Source organism: Amblyraja radiata, chromosome 9, assembly GCF_010909765.2.
Source record: "Amblyraja radiata isolate CabotCenter1 chromosome 9, sAmbRad1.1.pri, whole genome shotgun sequence".
Classification (NCBI taxonomy): Eukaryota; Metazoa; Chordata; class Chondrichthyes; order Rajiformes; family Rajidae; genus Amblyraja; species Amblyraja radiata.
Window position 1 is genome coordinate 21,279,764 of NC_045964.1, and position 18,700 is coordinate 21,298,463.

The window sequence follows — 18,700 nt, forward strand, 5'->3', positions numbered from 1 at the left end:
GAATCCAAACCCGCATCAGGTCTAAAAATCTTATCTTCTGCAAAATATTTAGGTACAGGCTTACCTGGCAGTTGTTGGTCTTGTCACAAATGGCATAGACATGGTGACCGGCTCATCACGAGTATTCACCATTCCGGGCGGCACAGCGGCAGTGTTGCTGCCTTACAGCACCAGAGTCCCGGGTTTTCTCTGGTTGCTCCCGTTTCCTCCCTCATCCCAAAGACGTGCGGGTTTGTAGGTTAATTGGCTTCTGTAAATTGTCCCTAGAGTGTGGGGTAGATCTAGTGTACGGGTGATCGTTGATTGGCTTGAGTCGGTGGGACGATAGGCCTGTTTCCACACTGAGTCTCTAAAACTAAATCTCATGCACAGCAAGACGATAAAACTTGCCTCCACAAAAACATGAGTTAATCGCATTGGGCTGCTTCTTAAAAAATAATCACATTTTATTGCTTTTCATTGAAAAAAATTCCCATACATTTGACAAGAGAGAAATGTAACACTTTAGGCACCTGAAATTGTTTGGGCCAATAAAATGCAAGGCAAGACATTTTCTGAAGGTTAACTTTCCTCATAACAATGCCAGATTATTTACAAGCTACTAGCTTGCCCAGGGCCATTTTGGATATTACAGTTCTTCAATTTCCTGATGAAGAAATGGTTGTGGGGATGCCTAACAGAAAAAGTTGCAACTAGCTTTCACTGGAGGGATCAACTATTTGAAAAAAAAAGCTGCAGTAAGTGTTCTGTCTATTCAATGAAATTCCTCAAGGGGTAGACAGAGAACCTCTGGGGATGTGCAATTATAGAAGCATTTACGCTAAAGCAGGAAACGGACTTAGCCTGCTACCTGGAGCTCGACAATTGACAGTCAACATGAACAGGCTCACAAAAAGCAGCATCTTTCACAGGCCTCGTGCAAGTACCAATTCAGAGCTACCAGAAGTGGTTGCTAAGGAACGGAAACTGCTGCTTGAGAGCAGTGTTCTAACACTAAAAAAATAAGGGTAGCATTTGGCTGTAATTTCTTGTCGCAGAAGTTAAAAATCCACTTCACGTTGTTGAAACCTTCAAAGATAATTTCAAAGGAAATGTCCTTTCTCATACATTGTAAGAGATTGGCAATACAATCGGTGGATCCTTTCACATTCTCTCTGAGCTGCCATTTTACAGTTCTCATGTTAGTAAATCAATGTAAAAACACAAACATGTAATGCAATAATATTATATTGTATAAAGTTCCATTCTCAGATGTAAATTAATAATAATCAGTGATTGATGACATTATTTAATGCTGCTTCCATTCTCAATCTTCCTTTGCTGATCTTGGACAGCTTTCGAATCTTCCCAGGGGCGAGGTCCTCTGATGTTTATCCAGTCAGAGTTAGGCTCTTGAAGTTTCTGTATTTTGTTTAGAAAACAAAGTTGGACATCATCACTATCTCACATCCAAAAGTAGAAGCAATACATATCTATCCAAAATGAAAAAGAAATCCTATGCACTTTGAAACATATATAAAATATAAACAGCAATAATTCAGTGGTTGGAAGAGCTTATATTAGTACGTGCAAATTTTTTGTTTAGTTTAGTTTAATGAAGCAGCATGGAAACAGGCCCTTCGGCCCAACGAGACCACTTCGACCACTGTGTTTCAAAGATGAGGTGGTATGCTTTGGATCTTGGGCAGTTCTTTCTCTCCTCCATACTTTGCTCTTGCCATCACTCTGATATAAGTTAATCTTTGTCTCACCTGTCCACAAGACCTTTTTCTAGAACTGTGGTTGCTCGTTGTATAAACACAGCTGTAATTTCTACATGGTGAAACCAAAATGTATAAAAATATCCTTTAATAAAATCTGACAATGTGCAATTTAACCACATGTGATGTATTCTTTTACAAATCTCAAATTGTGGAGTACAGAGGCAAATGAATAAATGATAGGTCTTTGGCCCAAACATTCTGAAGGGCATTGTATGTGCCACATTTTCAGCGGAACTTCTAGGGGAGGGGGTGTACTTCAAATGCGCTCTCTTAATGTTGCCCTGATTAAAGGAGGCGGCAGACCACTAGTTGCCAGAAAATCGGTGGTGGATCTGTCCTTCCAAACAGAAATACATTTGCACCTCTTTGAACAGCATTACAGAGTTTCTCCTCAATTCTCTTATTTTATACATTCCCTCCAAAAAAATCTAATAACCGAAATATTATCCAAGATGGAGTGGCTGCTTTCCACTCCATCAACGCAGGTAAGTAGCACCAGCAAGATGGCTTCTGTCCTGCCTTAGTAGGAGTAGACCTCTGTAGCTGATAATTTCCCACAACTACACAGCTGCAGCCAGGAGCGGTCTCAGTCCGGGAATCCCAGAGGCTCCCCCACTCTAATGGAACACTGCGTGGAGTTTTGTGAAAGTGCCCCTGAGCAAGAGATGTGCTTGGAAATGCAGCCCTCAGCAAACAGCAAGAGCCTAGCACTGCTTCAGAAACCACGTATAAAATGTCTCATGCACAGCAGAGGCGTGCCATCTGTGCAACATGGGTCTAATTAATCAGGTTGCATGTTAATTCAAGATAGAAACCAAAATCTATAGCGCGGCAAATTGCAAAGTAAAATCCAAATTAATCAACCATTCAAAGATGTCTAATCGCAAACATCTTAGATAAGTGAAAATCATTGTGTGCAGTCACAGGTTTGAATGAGGGAGAAACAGGGCATAATTCTAGCATGGCATCATGAGCTATAAAATAGAACAGATCAGTTCTATCTCCTTTCTTTCCCCTAACTAAGAAATATCACAAGATCAAAATGCACTGAACCAACACCAAGGTAAGTTGGCTCCCACTGTCCCAAAGCTTCACAGCAGAGAACAAAAAGCACTGCATTAAAATTATAATTAGCAAGAGCTGAGGGAGTCATTCATCTGTAAACTTAAGACTGTTTTATACTAACTAGACTAAGTGGGACCCGCTGGGTCCCAGTCACACGGACGTTCTGGTCCCCCAACGCAAGCCGTTCCCCAACGCAATGTTCCACCACTCACCCATTCCCCCAACGCAATATTCCACCATTCACCCACAGACGCGGCTCGTTTCCCCTCATCCCCCAGCACTCCCTCCCCCTCCCCTCCTCTTCATGTGTGGGAGGGGGGGAGAGGACGGGGGGGAGGTAAGGGGGGTGTGTGGCAGGGGGTGTGGGGTGGGAGGGGAGGAGGGGATGTGTGTGGGCGTGGTATGGGGGGAGGGGGATGTTAAGTGGGGTGGGTGTGGGGTGGGAGGGGAGGGGTGTGTGCGGGCAGGAAGGGTATGGGAGGAGGGATGTCGGAGGGGGTGCGGGGGGGAGGGTGTGTGTGTGTGTGGACGGGGTGTGGGTGGGAGGGAAGGTGGTGTGTGTGGGCGGGGGGTGTGTGTAGGCAGGGGGAGTGTGGGGCGGAGGGGTGTGTGGGGGTGTGTGTGTGGGTGGAATGGGTGTATGGGAGAGGGGGGTGTGTGGGGGGAGGGGGTGTGGAGGGAGGGGGTGTCTGTGGGAGGGGTGTGTGTGGGAGGGGGTGTGGAGGGAGGGGGTGTCTGTGGCAGGGGTGTGTGTGGGAGGGGGTGTGTGGGCGGGGGGGAGCTCCGGCCTCACTCAGCGCCTCCCAGCCCCGGCTCCGGTCTCACTCAGCAGTTCCCGGCCCCGACTCTGGGCTCACTCAGCGGCTCCCGGTCCCGGCCTCACTCAGTGGCTCCCAGCCTCACTCAGCAGCCTCCGGCCACACTCAGCAGCTCCCGGCTCGTCGTGGTGGTCACCGCCGCCCGCAGACGCAGCTCCACCCGCTCTCCACACTCTGTTCACACCGCTCCTTCAGCTTTATTCTCCTTGCCACCGGTGATTGACAGTGGGTGCTGGAAGGGGTGCCGCCATCCCGGCGAATGACAGGAGAAAAGACCAATCTGCTGACAGAAGAGGAGACCAATCCGCACATGCGCAGTTTTTACGATTTTTAAACCTTAATAACTTTTGTAATATTCCACCAATCGGAAGATCACTTGTTGCACTTGCTGCACAGGAGAATGGCGAGTAAGGTGGCGGAAAATCGTAGCGCTATCGGGTACCGTTTTTGCGCAAATGTAAAAACAATGCAAACCGGAAGAGCACAAGATGCGAGTTTTAGTTATGTATAGAAGATAGAAGATTAGTTTTATTTCAAATCTCGTATTTTCACATCCCATGGGGAAAGAGGGCTTTTGCCTGTCAATTTGGGCTGCAGCTCAACTTGAGGGTCATATATGTCAGGGCAATGCTTCAGCTGCTGTTTCTGCACCCTGCTGCATTACATAGCAATGTTACAAAATTTTGAGATTTTAAAAATCAAGTCTGTAATTTATCCCATCAGATAAAGCATAAAAATAAGTTTAATTTGACACCTAATTCACTTTCATATCTCAAGTATTTAAAAAGTTATGGCCATTTTCATACTGGGAAATGAGCATCTTGTTCCCTATTGATTTTCTATGGACATAACAAAAAAGCTGTGATCGTGAACAGTCAAAAGCCCATAACTTTCTTAAAAATTAAGAGAACTGAATGAAATTTTCAGTTATCATAGATTGAAGCATTCTGAAACAAATATAAAATAATCTTACTTGGATGACCTGAAATTAAAGCATATAATTAGTTAGTTACCTAATCGTAGCTAATTTCAGACTTCAATTACTAGATCTAAACATCTATCCATTTCTTAATAAATGATTAACATTTTTAAATAGCCTAAATGTCCAAATAATATTCACAAATAATTCACAATAAAACATGATTTTAAAATCTCATTTACATTAATTTATAGGCCAAATGGAAGGAATTTAGTGTTTAATTGCTGTAAATAAATGCCCATTTAAATCAGCTTTCCAGTGGGTCCCTGTGGAACGCGCTGGTTTAGAACGTTCACATTGCGGTAGATTTGTGCCCCAAATGCCGAGAAAAATACTGCGCGATATAATGGGCCCAAATTGAGCTACTCGCAATATTAAACTTAGTATAAAGGGATCTTTAGAAGCCCTTTTTAATGTAAAAATATACAACCTAACTTCTGCTATTTGCTTTATGAGACCCTGCGGTTGCTGACGGTCGCGGGTTTAGAGATTGATTTTTAAACTACTATAACTATTATTCAAGGCCTTTAAACCTAATAATAGCTTTTGCGACGGGGTCTTCCAGCGATTTTTCGTTAATAATTAACTAGGCTGAACATTTTCGATTGGAACAGCTTAGAGAAAATCGCGTTTTAAACCCGCCCCCTCTAAACGGCGCCAAAATCGCGCACACCCTCAGCAGCAGATCTTCAACGACGCTTCAGGTAGGCTTTGCAACATACCTACATTACAGGTGTTAATAATGGGAAGGTTTCATCCTCTGCACCTGATGGATCGAAATGTCCACGAGGAAAAATCCTGAAAAGTTTCTGGATGGAAGACACCTAATTATCAGCATCAAGAATTTAGGACTGCTTGGCAAAAACGGAAATGTTCTCCCTTTAACTTAAATAGCAAGTCCCTTAAATAGCACTGGATCTTTTCAGCCAAACATATCTTGTATATCACAAATAGTCACACAAATTTTTACCGTGGTCAGCACTGGAACAAAGTCTGCAAATGGGGCCACGGGTGAAATTAAGTATATTCTTGGAACCACTTCAGAAATAAAAAGATAATATATTTTTTAATATGTTTCCATGTTAAATGTTGCACGTTAAATGAGATTGTGGCTTAGAAACATACCTTGGTATTGATACATGCTATATTGTCAGGTTTATATGCATATTTTAGACATTATATATATTTGGTCTTGCATATTGTGAAATAATTTGGACTAAAATCTATACTTTTACATTTGAAGATCTTTGCCCTCCCCTTCCTCCTGAAGAATTGTAGCTGCACCCTTATGTAACTGCAGCACTTATGATGGTCACTGACTTAACTTGGGCCCCATATCGGAGGAAGAATGTGCTGGCATTAGAGAGGTCCAGAGGAGGTTTACGAGAATGATCCCGGGGATGATTGGGTTAACGTACAGTATGATGAGTGTTTGATGGCACTGGGCTGTACTCGCTGGAGATTAGACGGATGAGAGCGGACCTCATCGAAACTTACCGAATAGTGAAAGAAGTGGATAGAGTGGATGCGGAGAAGATGTTTTCACTAGTAGAAGTGTCTAACCCCAGAAGCCTCGAGAGGGCGTAACACAAGAATAAAAGGACAAACCTTTAGAAAGTAGATGAGGAGGAATTTCTTTAGTTTGAGGGTAGTGAATCTGTGGAATTCATTGCCACACTCCACGGCTGTGGAGACCAAGTCTCTGGGTATTTCTAAGGCGGAGATGAACAGATTCTTGATTAGTAGGGTGTCAGGAGTTATGGGGAGAAGGCAGGAGAAACGGGTTGAGAGGGAAAGATAGATCAGCCATGATTGAATGGCGGAGTAATCTTGATGGACTGAATGGCCTACCTCTGCTCCTATGATTTATGAACTTATTGAATTCTCCAAGCCATAACAACTTGTCCACTCCTTTAAATGGAGATCATCACAATTCAAAATCTAGAAAGAAGCCTTGCACAGCTAGAAGGAAAACCCTGTCTGATAGCTACAACAATTTTGATGCACCAAATTTTCAACGCTCCTATCCCAATCTCAGAAAACCCCAGAGACTTGTTTGTAACCCTCAAGTCAGAAATTGCCTTGCAAGTCAACTTTATCATAATGTTATAACTATTTTGTTCGGTTCTTTTATTGCATTTAATATAACGGGTCCAGTGGAAAATTAGCTTTTAGAATTGTAAAAAAGATTATTTCACAGCTGCATGACAGAGAAGCTTTGTTGCCTGTAAAAATGAAATGTGGAAAATGTCACGACGTTGGCTTCTCTGCACAGTACACGTCACTTGGCTGGGAGATAATTAGGCAGAATAAGAATTCCCAATGCAAGGGATAAATCCTTCTTGTGGTACACTGCTGACATAAAGGGCACTATAATCAATCTTATGGCTTGCAGTAGTCCAACATTAATCATGGTGCTAACTCCAGTCAATCTCAGTTATATCAGTCTTCCTGCACTGATTTCCCCTTCTTTCCTTCTCAATGTCATTCTAAGTAATATTTAAATAGTAAACAATACTAAACAATATCGTGATGGATGGCCTTTCATCAGCTAAAGGAAGGTCACAGAGCTGAAGGAAGAAACCACTCAGTAAAACAATGAAACATAAAACCTGGCTGAAGTAAAAAGCGACATGGAGACTGGCTATTGCGCAAAACCAAAAAAAAAAGGAAAACCTGGAAACCAATGAGTATGAATGATGAATGAATACTTTATTGTCACATGTGACAAGTCACAGTGAAATTCTTTGCTTGCATACCCAAGGTATGCAAGCGTCTGCTGCAGCGGCTCACCGGGAGGCTTGACCTTTCAGTGAGCAGACTGGAACCAAGCCATCAGAATTATAGAGTTGTACAACACTAGAAACAGGCCCTTTGGCCCATTGCATCCATGCTAACCATCACGCCTACAATAAAATCATATCCCACTCTGGCTTGCCTTTCGAGTACCTGTCCAGACGATTGCTAAATATTATTCTGCCTCCACCACCTCCTCTGGCCTCTCATTCTAAATGCCAACTGCCCTTTGTGTGAAAAATGTATGGCTCAGATTGCCTGTAAACCTCTCACCTTAAACCTATGTCCTCTAGTTTTAGAAACTTCAACCATGGGAAACAAACACAGGTTATATACGTCTCATAATTTTATATACCACTGTCATGTCAACTCTGCTTCATTCACACCAGGGAAAACAGACCTAGCCTACCCAATGTCTAACTGAAGCTAGGAGTATTCCATGGATTTGTAGTCTGCGCAGTTACTTTTTAATTTTCTGAATTTAACTTTCCAGCTATTGTATATTTGCAGAAACCGGAGGATATTATCATCACCGCACTGCTTGCTCTTATCACCTCACTTCATCGACCTCCGTTCACTGCATGGTCATGTTGCAGCTCTCTAAGACTTTGGCTAGACCGTGTTGGAGTATTGCATGCAGTTCCAGTCACCACCAATAACGGGAGGGATGTGGAATCTTTGGAGAGGGTGCAGAGGTGGTTTACCAGAATGCTGCCTGGATTAGATGGTTTTAGCTACGAGGAGATGTAGAATAAACTTGGATTGGTTTCTCTGGGAGGTTGAGGGGAGACTTGATAATATATAAAATTATGAGAGGCATGACGATAGGATAGACAGACTTACTTAGACTCAGTTCCTCCCACACTGTTGAGTGCATTGGGCAGCAAACTCTCGCCATTCTGTTCGGTCATTTGCGACGTCTTCCACCCTCGTAAGGTTAGCATCCCAGGCTTCCAAATCCTTCTGGAATGTTTGCCTCCATGTGAGTTTTGGTCGGCTTCTTTTCCTTCTTCAGTCAGGTTGCCATGTCATTGCTATCTTAGGTGCACGTTCTGGTGACATTCTGAGTACATGTCCTGCAAATTTCATCCTGCGTACCACTATGTCCTGGCTGAGAGGCTTTATTGCAGTTTCCCGGTAGATCTCCTCGTTTGTGATGTGGTCTCTGCACCTGGTCTTCAGGAACTTCCACAAGCAGCGTTGTTGGAATGCATCCAATTTCTTTTTCATCTTCACATTGATTTTCCATGTCTCACTGGCATAGAGGGCTATAGGGAGGACTACGGACTGGAAGAGCTTGACTTTTAGCATCTTGGATATCCCGCCACGAGACCATATAGGCTGCATTCTTCTGAAGACTGATGCAGCTTTACCAATTTTCACAGAGTTGTGAGTCTGTGGAATTCTCGGCCTCAGAGGGCAGTGGGAGGCCGGTTCTCTGGATACTTTCAAGAGAGAGCTTGATGGGGCTCTTAAAGATAGCGGAGTCAGGGGATATGGGGAGAAGGCAGGAACGGGGTACTGATTGTGGATGATCAGCCATGATCATATTGAATGGCAGTGCTGGCTCGAAGGGCCAAATGGCCTACTCCTGCACCTATTGTCTATATCGGAAGTTGATGTTGACGTCTACATCACCATGTGCTGAGAACATGCTGCCAAGATAGGTAAATCTTGTAGCGTTTTCCACAGGTTCCCCATTGATTATCAGTTTATCTATTGGCTGCTGGTCTCCAGTCTGCATGGTCTTCTGGTTGCTGATCTTTAATCCAACCTTTGGTGCATTCTCCTCCAGAGCGGTTGTCATCTCTTGAAGGGTGTGTCTCGACTCTGCTAGTAGTGCAATATCATCGGCAAAATCTAGGTCTGTGAGGCGTCTTCCTGTTCTCCACGGTATTCCAAAGTCAGGTTAGTTCATTGCTTCCTCATGACATAGTCGATCGTAACAATAAACAGTAAGGGGGATAGAAGGCAACCTTGTCTTACGCCTGTGACAATGTCAAAGAATTCTGTGTTTCCTGAATCAACCTTGACGCAGCAACTGGATCCCTTGTAAAGGTTCTTAAAGATGTTGATGAAAGCCTCTGGGATGCCATACTCTTTAAGAATTCGCCACAGGGAGTCTCTCTGTACACCATCAAATGCATTTTTGAAATCAACAACGTTTATTAGTATTGGCTTCTGAAGGTCCAGGCATTGCTCTACCACGTTTCGTAACACAAAGATCTGTCCGCTGCAGGATCTTCCCATGCGGAATCCAGCTTGTTCATGACGGAGTTACATATCCAGAGCTGCTCCAAGACGATGCAGCAGTACAGAACAAAGCACTTTTCCTATGACTGAGAGCAACGTGATCACTCTCCAGTTTCCACAGTCACTAAGATCTCCTTTCTTTGGCAATTTCACTATCATTCCTTTCGTGCAATCTTCTGGTACACATTTTTCATCCAAGCATGCATTACATAGCTTTGTGAGTTTCCCTCTCAACGTCTCCCCTCCGCTCTTTAGTAGTTCTGCTGGTCGAGGCCTGCTGCTTTGTTATTTTTCAGATTTTTAATTGCATTTGCAACTTCCGTTTCTGTGATTGGTCCAACCTCCACCTCTAGTACTAGTTCCTCCTCAGGGAAGACAAAGAGTTCAGATGGTTCAGGTTGATTCAATATTGCATGATTCAACCCATTGCATGTTTTGCTCTTCTTCTGTCAGAAGTACTCTCCTGCTCTTGTCTTTATGGGGGCACCAGAGCTACTACATGAATCTCCCAGATCTCTGGCTCTGCAGTAGAGTGTACGGGTGTCATTTCTGACCCTGGCTTCTTGTGCTTCTGTGCATTTGCTTTCTATCCAAGCTTTTAAAAAAATCTTTTCTGCATCTCCTCTTCACTAGTTTGTTTACTTGTCTATAATTTTCTGCCATTTCTTTCCTTTCTTCAGTTGTCTTTGCTCTCTCTCTGTCTCTCTCTCTCTCTCTTCTGCTTTATGTCTCTTCTTCTGTCATCATCTCCCATGTGTCTGATCTCATCCAACTTTATTTTCTGGTCCCACGTCTTCAGCCAATGGTGGTATCTGCAGCTTCCCGAACTGCCCCCTGGAAAGTTTGCCACTGCTGTTCAATGTCATCTCCTTCCTGTAACACTTGGAACCTATTTATCACTGCAGCCTAGGTTTACAAGGTTAATTCCCGGGATGGCGAGACTATCATATGCTGAGAGAATGGAGCGGCTGGGCTTATATACTCTGTAGTTTAGAAGGATGAGAGCTGATCTTATTGAAACATATAAGATTATTAAGGGTTTGGACACGCTAGATGCAGGAAACATGTTCCCGATGTTGGGGGAGTCCAGAACCAGGGGCCACAGTTTAAGAATAAGGGGTAAGCCATTTAGAACGGAGATGAGGAAACACGTTTTCACACAGAGAGTTGTGAGTGTGGAATTCACTGCCTCAGAGGGCGGTGGAGGCCCGTTCTCTGGATATTTTCAAGAGAGAGCTAGATAGGGCTCTTAAAGATAGCAAAGTCAGGGGATATGGGGAGAGGCAGGAACGGGGTACTGATGTCATTCACAGTTTTCCAACCTATCATTGCTTTCTCTTCCTCTTTGTCTAACACCAGTCCTACTCCCCATATATGGTGTTGTTCATGCCCAGAGTACATCAGTGTTTTTCCTTCGCTTGTTAGCTTTCCATTCCCTAGCTATTGAACTTCACTCACCCGTATGATGCTCAGCTCAAACTTCTCAGTAGCTGGGATAATTTCCCACTCTGCTACAATCCCCTGACATTCCAAGTAGCTATTCTCATAACAGCTTTGGCAGAGAAGATGTTACTCTTTTTCGGGGCACAAGCATCCCGGAGGCTTTGGCCCAAGCCCGTCATACTTGCAGGGGGCGAGCTCCATCTCTCATGCCGGTTTCCAGTATAGTTTATGCTTGCGGTTTCCGTAGCAGGTTAGGGTTTTACGGGGTAGGGGGGTTAGCCCTATGCCCCAACCCTCCTCCTTTGTCCTGGCTTGGGACCAGCACTGGCTTGGGGTGTCCATAACCAGAGGCAGAGTCAGACAGAACCTTTTTTCCCCACCATGGAAATGTGCAACACTAAAGGGCATAGATATAAGGTGAGAGGGGGTAAGTTTAATGGAGATGTGCGTGGCAAGTTTTTGTTTTACACAGAGAATGGTGGGGGGTCTAGAATGCATTGCCAGAGATGGTGTGGGGGCAGATACAACAGTGGTGTTTAAGAGACTTTTAGATAGGCACATGGAAGTGCAAAGAGTAGAGGGATTTGGATCATGTACGGGCAGATGATATCAGTTTAAAATGGCATCATGATCGGCGCAAACATCGTGGGCCGAAGGGCCCGTTCATGTGCTGTACTGTTCCACATGTTGTAGATGTTTGAATTTCCATGGTTTATTGTGGTTGCAATTTTCTAAACTTTGCCTCATTCCTGGTTCAGTGGACAGGAGAACTTTTTCCTGGAAATTCAATAAGATGGAATTTTATAGCTTTCTATCTGCATCGTATAGTGAAGAGCTTACAGCAGCTAGAATCACCCAAGCCACCGATCTGCAGGATCAGAGTAGCGTAGAAGTGTGCAAATATTCAGCTGAACATCCCCAAGACAGGAGTGATGAAGTCGATTTGTCTGGTTAATTAATCAACTGCACTCAGGTATATAGCAGAAATGCCCATCTAATATATTAGCTTAGTAAGTCTATCCAAGGATACACGTAATTCCAAACATTAATCATCAGAACAGTGTGGCAGCAGAATTTCAGTTACCTTCTGAAGAAAATAACTGAAGATATAAAAAACATTTTGTGGTAATCAATGCCAGAAGAAACGAGCATGATTTTATAACATTTATGTTGCACACATTTACCTTCATCAATTCTCCAAATTAAAAGGGAAAAATTACAAGCTGTCATGTGGTCAATTTCCACATGCACATGCCTCTTAGCTCTTCATTCAATTGCACAGAATTTCACAGAATTCACAGCCCAAATGCTCTGAACTGGTAGATAGTTTCTCCTCGAGTTTTTGTCCATGCTTCTTCACCGAACCAGGCAACATATCCTGCCATTCTTAATCCTCGGGTGGCACAGTGACACAGAGGTAGAGTTGCTGCCTTACAGCGCCAGAGACCCCGATTCAATCTTAACTACGGCGGGTGTTGTCCGTATGGCATTTGTACGTTCTTCCTGTGACCACGTGGATTTTCTTCGGGTGCTCCAGTTTCCTTCCACACTCCAAATGGCGTGCAGGTTTGCAGGTTAATTGGTTTCTGTAAATTGTCCTGAGTGTGTAGGGCACAACTAATGTACGGGGACCGCTGGTCGGCGTGGACTCGGTGGGCTAAAGGGCCTGTTTCCACTCTGTACTGTTAAAACTAAAACTAAAGTTTAGTTTAGTTTAGAGATACTGCGTGAAAACAGGCCCTTCAGCCCACCAAATCTGCATCGACTAACGATCACTAGTTCTATGTTATCCCACTTTCATATCCTACATACTAGGGTTAAATTACAGAAACCAATTAACCTACAAACCTGTATGTCATTGGAGTGTGGCAGGAAACCGGAGCACCCGGAGAAAACGCACATGGTCACAGGGAGAAGGTGCAACCATACAGATAACACCTGTAGCCAGGATCAAACCCGTGTCTCTGGCACTGTAAGGCAGCAACTCTACCTCTATGCCACTGTGCTGCCCAGCTCAGTAGGTGCTGCCTTATAGCGCCAGGGACCCGGGTTTGATCCTGACTTAAGGTGATATCTGTATGGAGTTTGTACGTTCTCCCTGTGACCACGTGGGTTTTCTCCGGGTGCTCCGGTCTCCACCCACACTCCAAAGACGTACAGGTTTGTAGGTTAAATGGTTTGGGAAGTTGTAAAATTGTCATTGGTGATAGGATACAGTTAGTGCATGGGGTGATCACTGGTTGCTGTGGACTCGGTGGGCCGAAGGGCCTGTTTCCATGCTGTATCTCTAAGTTTGAAGTCAATGATTCGATCATCACATCCATCATTTTCTACTTGACTGCCCCTACAAACTTATAACACTTCTACGGTTCAAATTATGAACCTGCACAGTCTGATAATGTGAAATTAAAAACTTTGGTCATTTTCTTTAGCAAATAATAAAACAAGCTTGCAAGGTAAACGTCCAGTGAAATCAGGTGGAAGTTGGTGTGACGAACTAACACTCAGACTGTTAGTAAGGAAGATAGGCAGTTTAAAACAAAGAGATGCACAATAACAAACCAAGATATTTACAATTTAATAGCATACGGGCAGAATATGGAGGTGCAGGGGAAAGGTTTTGGGGAGGTATGATATACCATCAAACAGTGAGATTGAATGAATATTGTGCATTGCCATGCATTCAAGAATTTTGTACCATAATCCTGATTTCTGAGGTTAGTTGACCAGCTTCTTTCTCTCCATTATCAGGCTTCTTAACAGACCTTCCATAAACTGGGATACTGTTCGATTCACCTCTATCCCAGTGTGGACATTGGACTTTGTCGAAGGAACCGATACGATACAATGCTGCAAACTATATTCTGCACTCTGTAACAGTCCATTTGCTCTATCTATTGTACTCGAGTTTGGACTGATTATGTGGTATATCTGACCTATTTAGTTTGCATACAAAACAAAGCTTTTCACTCTTGCTCAGTACATGTGACAATAATAAACCTAAACCTAATAAAAGTAAACCTAAAGGACTACACAATTTTAATACCCCACCTGATATTCTGATTCTAACGTAATTTTGTCTTTATTCTTCTTCTTCAACTGTGCTTCAAGTGCTGGATCCATCTGGAAAACAAAAATAGGAAGAAAAAAAAAGACAATTAGATGAACAATTTCAAACATAATCTGTTCAAAACCTAACTAGGCTGTAAAAATTATTTGGACCAAATTTAGTTCAAGCTAAACCTCCACGGCATACTGAAAATTATTCAACCACCAGGAATTTCAGTATTCTACAACTGAATAACATTTAAAAACAGATTGCTTCAGTTACTCGGCAGTTACTCATGTGTGTGTTTCAACAGCTGGCATCAGCATGTCATTTGATCACGCAGACATCCAATCTGAGCCAAGCCTGAGCCAGTCATTGCTTAAAGTGTCCGTGTTATCACCTTCCAAAAGAGGTTAGTGGAAGGCAGGAACGAGCAGTGGCCCGTATCAGCCCAAACGGCTCTTAAAGCAAGTATTTGCAGGCAATGGGAACAAAATCAGTTTTGGCCTTTGGACTGGAATAGACTCCGCAGTTCCATATACAGTGCCCTCCATAATGTTTGGGACAAAGACCCATCGTTTATTTATTTGCCTCTGTACTCCACAATTTAAGAATAGTCATAGAAATAAATATCACATGTGGTTAAAGTGCACATTGTCAGATTTTAATAAAGGTCATTTTTATACATTTTGGTTTCATCATGTAGAAATTACAGCTGTGTTTATACATAGTCCCCCCATTTCAGGGTACCATATTGTTTGGGACACAGCAATGCTTTGTAAATGAAAAAATATGATTGCAATTCACGGACATCACCAGTTGCTGGGTGTCTTCTCTGATGATGCTCTGCCAGGTCTGTATTGCAGCCAACTTTAGCTTATGCTTGTTTTGGGGGCTCGTCCCCTTCATATTTCTCTTCAGCATATAAAAGGCATGCTCAATTGGGTTCAATCGGGTGATTGACTTGGCCACTCAAGAATTTACCATTTTTTAGCTTTGAAAAACTCCTTTGTTGCTTTAGCAGTATGTTTGGGATCATTGTCTTGATGTAGAATGAACCGCCGGCCAATGAGTTTTAAGGCATTTGTTTGAACTTGAGCAGATTTAAAAGGGGACGAGGGGCAACTATTTCCACAGAGGGTGGTGCATCTATGGTATGAGCTGCCAGAAAAAGTGGCCGAGGCAGATATAATTACACATTTAAAAGGCACTTGAATGGGTATATTGAAAGGAGAGATTATGAGCCAGGTGTAAGCAAATGGGACTAGCTCAGTTCAGCAACGTGGTTGGCATGAATGATTTGGGATTGTTTCCATGCTGTAAAGGTCTATGGCATCTGTAACATTTCACGTCAAATGTAGGTAAGAACGCATACACACCAACTGTTCCAGAACACACAATTTGGAATGTCGTAAATACTGTCAGCAATAGCAATCATCTGAATGTGACAATCTTAATGGAAGTATTGAAATGTATTTTCCAAAGGATCAGCTGGGTTCTTGGAATTGAATTTTTAACATTTTATCTATTTGTCTTCAGCAGCATAGTCCTGACCAAAACCTGGGAATCCGATAGCTTCCTGATCAAACCTGGAGGCTGTTCTCTCTCCTCTGACCATTGAGCCTTTTGCTGAGCCTATTAGGATGGACAGCACAAGGCAGCAGAGGCACTCAGGTCAAAGCCTCCCTGTACATGAATGTTATCAGTCTTCAACTACCACTTATCTGCATTAACCTCCATTAGCCGTTCCTCATCCCACTTGGCCATCTGATCAAGATCCAGTTATAATTTTTGATAACCATCTTTGCTATCTCCGATACGAACCATTTTAGGATCATCTGCAGACTTACTAATCATGCCATACATTCTCATCCAGATCGTTGCAATGAACCACAAACAGCAATGGGCCCAGCACAGATCCCTGAGATACACCACTTGCCACAGGCCTATGGCAGCTAGACAAACCAATGCTTTGGCCCCTCTATAGTATCATCTGACGACCAGAAAAGGCTTGTAAATGTGAATTGGAGATGAAGCATAGACGATAGTCAAAGCAAAGAACATACTGGGATTCTGCATTAGCACTCACTCTCGAAGGAAAGATTGCGGCATCCAGTGCACGGAGTTCTGGATTTTGCTCTAAATGACACAACTGTTGCACATATCCAGTATAAGCATTACCACATTTTCTACCTTTACTTCAGATTTCCAGCATCTGCAGGGCTTTTATTATTTTAAGTTTATCTGGAGTTCCAAAACAGATTGGTTGCAGAAGTACAATGAAAACTCTGCAGAGAAAAGTGGTGAAATGCACTAAAAATGGCAGCCCACATCCTGATGTCTACTTTTGTAAGTTGCTGCATAATGTTGTGCATAGATCCTAGGTACACAGAGGCCAAGAGTCACAATGAAGTCAGCTGCTATTTGTCCCTGTAATTGCAAAGCACGAGTTTTGCCATGATCCCACAAAGCATTTTTTCAGCTGCACTGTGCCATATCACCAATTCCTTGCAGGTCATTTTTATCACAAATCAGTTTGGCAGTGATCGACGTGAAAGGTCATCAAAACACTATATGAAAAGGATAAGGTGGATTCTACGGTCAGTTCCCCCAGCTGGCAGTCAAAATCACTTAGCAGAATGCTACATCACCAGAACTGTCAAACAAGCTCCCAAGACCTTTTTGGGCTACTGGTGTAAAGGGCACACACTGCCGGAGTCTCACTGTCACCTCGCATTACCCTCAAGATGGTTGCAGTCCTTTGAACAGCATGTTTGCTAGGAAGAAATAAAGAGGAACTGCAGATGCTGGTTTATACCAAAGATGGACAAAATATACTAGAGTAACTAAGCGGGCCAGGAAGCATCTCTGGAGAAAATAGAAAGGGAGTCCCTGAATTATTCCAGCATTTTGTGTCTATGCTTGCTAGGAATGTCTGGGAAAAGATGCAGCATTCTTTGACAAGGTTTATCTCAGAAATCTGCAGAAAACAGGAATTTGCATTATACATGTGTAGGAAGGAACTGCAGATGCTGATTTAAAGCAAAGATAGACCTAAGAAGCTGGAGTAACTCAGCGGGTCAGTCAGCATCTCTGGAGAAAAGGAATAGGTGAAGTTTCGGGTCGAGATCTTTTCTTTAGACTGTTCAGTCTGAAGAAGGGTCTCAACCTGAAACGTTGCTTACTCCTTTTCTCCAGAGATGCCAAACGATCAACTAAAAATTCACTGGCTCTTCCAATGGAAGGTGCTGTCCAGAACCAAGTGCTGTAAACTGACATGTGGTCCATGTAGAGACATGCTGAAGCAAGGTGAAGCCACTACAACGATGCCATAGGGAAGGACCTGGAGACACAAGTTACGGCAGATGCTAGAATCGTGAGCTTCAGTTTGAAGAACGGTCCTGACCACCCCCCCCCCACCCGCTACCCACACCCTCCAAATGCCTGCCTGAACTTAAAATGAGGCCAGACTCTAAGGAAAAAGCTTACTGGACAAGTAGATGTGGCTAATATACAAAAGACTGGGCAAGATTTGTTTTCCCAACAATGGCAAACCTAGATCTCTGGCAATGTAGAGCCAAGGAGACCAGAGTTTTAATCATTACTGTTGCACGAAAACCAAAACAAAATTATTGATATTTAGAAAAGCGTGATAAGTCGCATAGAGTGTCAAGTTATATTTTAGGCGAGCGGGTATTGTTTATTTTGTTTGAACATCAGCTTAGCACTGCAGATATCAGTCACATTTCAACATTATTTTGTGAATCTTCTCTGTGCCCTTTCCAGCTTGAAAAACATCTTTCCTATAACACGGTGTCCAGAACTGAACAAAATACTCTAAATGTGACCACGCCAATGTCTTATATAACTGCAACATGACTTCCCAACTTCTATACTCTTGATTTCCTTGATCATCGTCTGCTTTGATCTGTTGTTTTCACACCTTACATTCTCTTTGTACCCATCCATATCTCCAGTTTCCCGACTCTCAGTATGAAAAAGGGGCTTGACTAAACGTCACCCATTCCATCTCTCCTGAGATGCTGCCTGTCCCGCTGAGTTACTCTAGCATTTTGTGTCTATCTTCGGTGCCCCAAGGGAAAATAGATTGTCCAATGGGAGTGTCGGTTGATCAAAGGAAGAAAAGATTATCCAACGGGAGATTGGTTACATTTGAAAAAAATAGGCATATCAATTTAACCAGAGAGGGTTGGGAGCAAGAATGAGAATGTCTTTCATTCACTGAGTACTGAAGGGGGTTCTAGCTGACCAATGTGCTGCAGTCCGGCAATGGTTCACATGAAATATTACAGCTCTGCAGGAAAAGACAGCAGTGGATCCTCTGCCAAAGAATTTATCTGATGTGCCGTTTTCACTGACATGGTGACAAGTACTTAAATGTTATCAAAAGAAAATTCTGTTCTCTCATCGAAGCTGGATTTTGAATGATGGTAAGGGAAAGAACTCCTCTCTACACTTTTTAATCCATTCATATCTAGATTCCATTGTCAAGGCCAGCAGCATCGAGATGCCA

The 18,700-nt window shown here is 43.2% G+C and overlaps 1 protein-coding gene across 1 annotated transcript in view; it reads right to left on the reverse strand.

Annotated features, from left to right (window-relative positions):
• Positions 1-425: 425 nt before the first annotated feature.
• The window catches only part of LOC116976851 (cytochrome c oxidase assembly protein COX16 homolog, mitochondrial), a 79,524-nt gene continuing 61,249 nt past the window's right edge, over positions 426-18,700 (reverse strand). Inside the window, exons 3-4 of the mRNA XM_033026835.1 lie at positions 14,169-14,240; positions 426-1,401 (exon numbers count right to left, since the gene is read on the reverse strand). Of these exons, the coding sequence (XP_032882726.1) occupies positions 1,285-1,401; positions 14,169-14,240 (189 nt within the window). The 3' untranslated portion in view covers positions 426-1,284. The remainder of the gene's footprint in view (positions 1,402-14,168; positions 14,241-18,700) is intronic.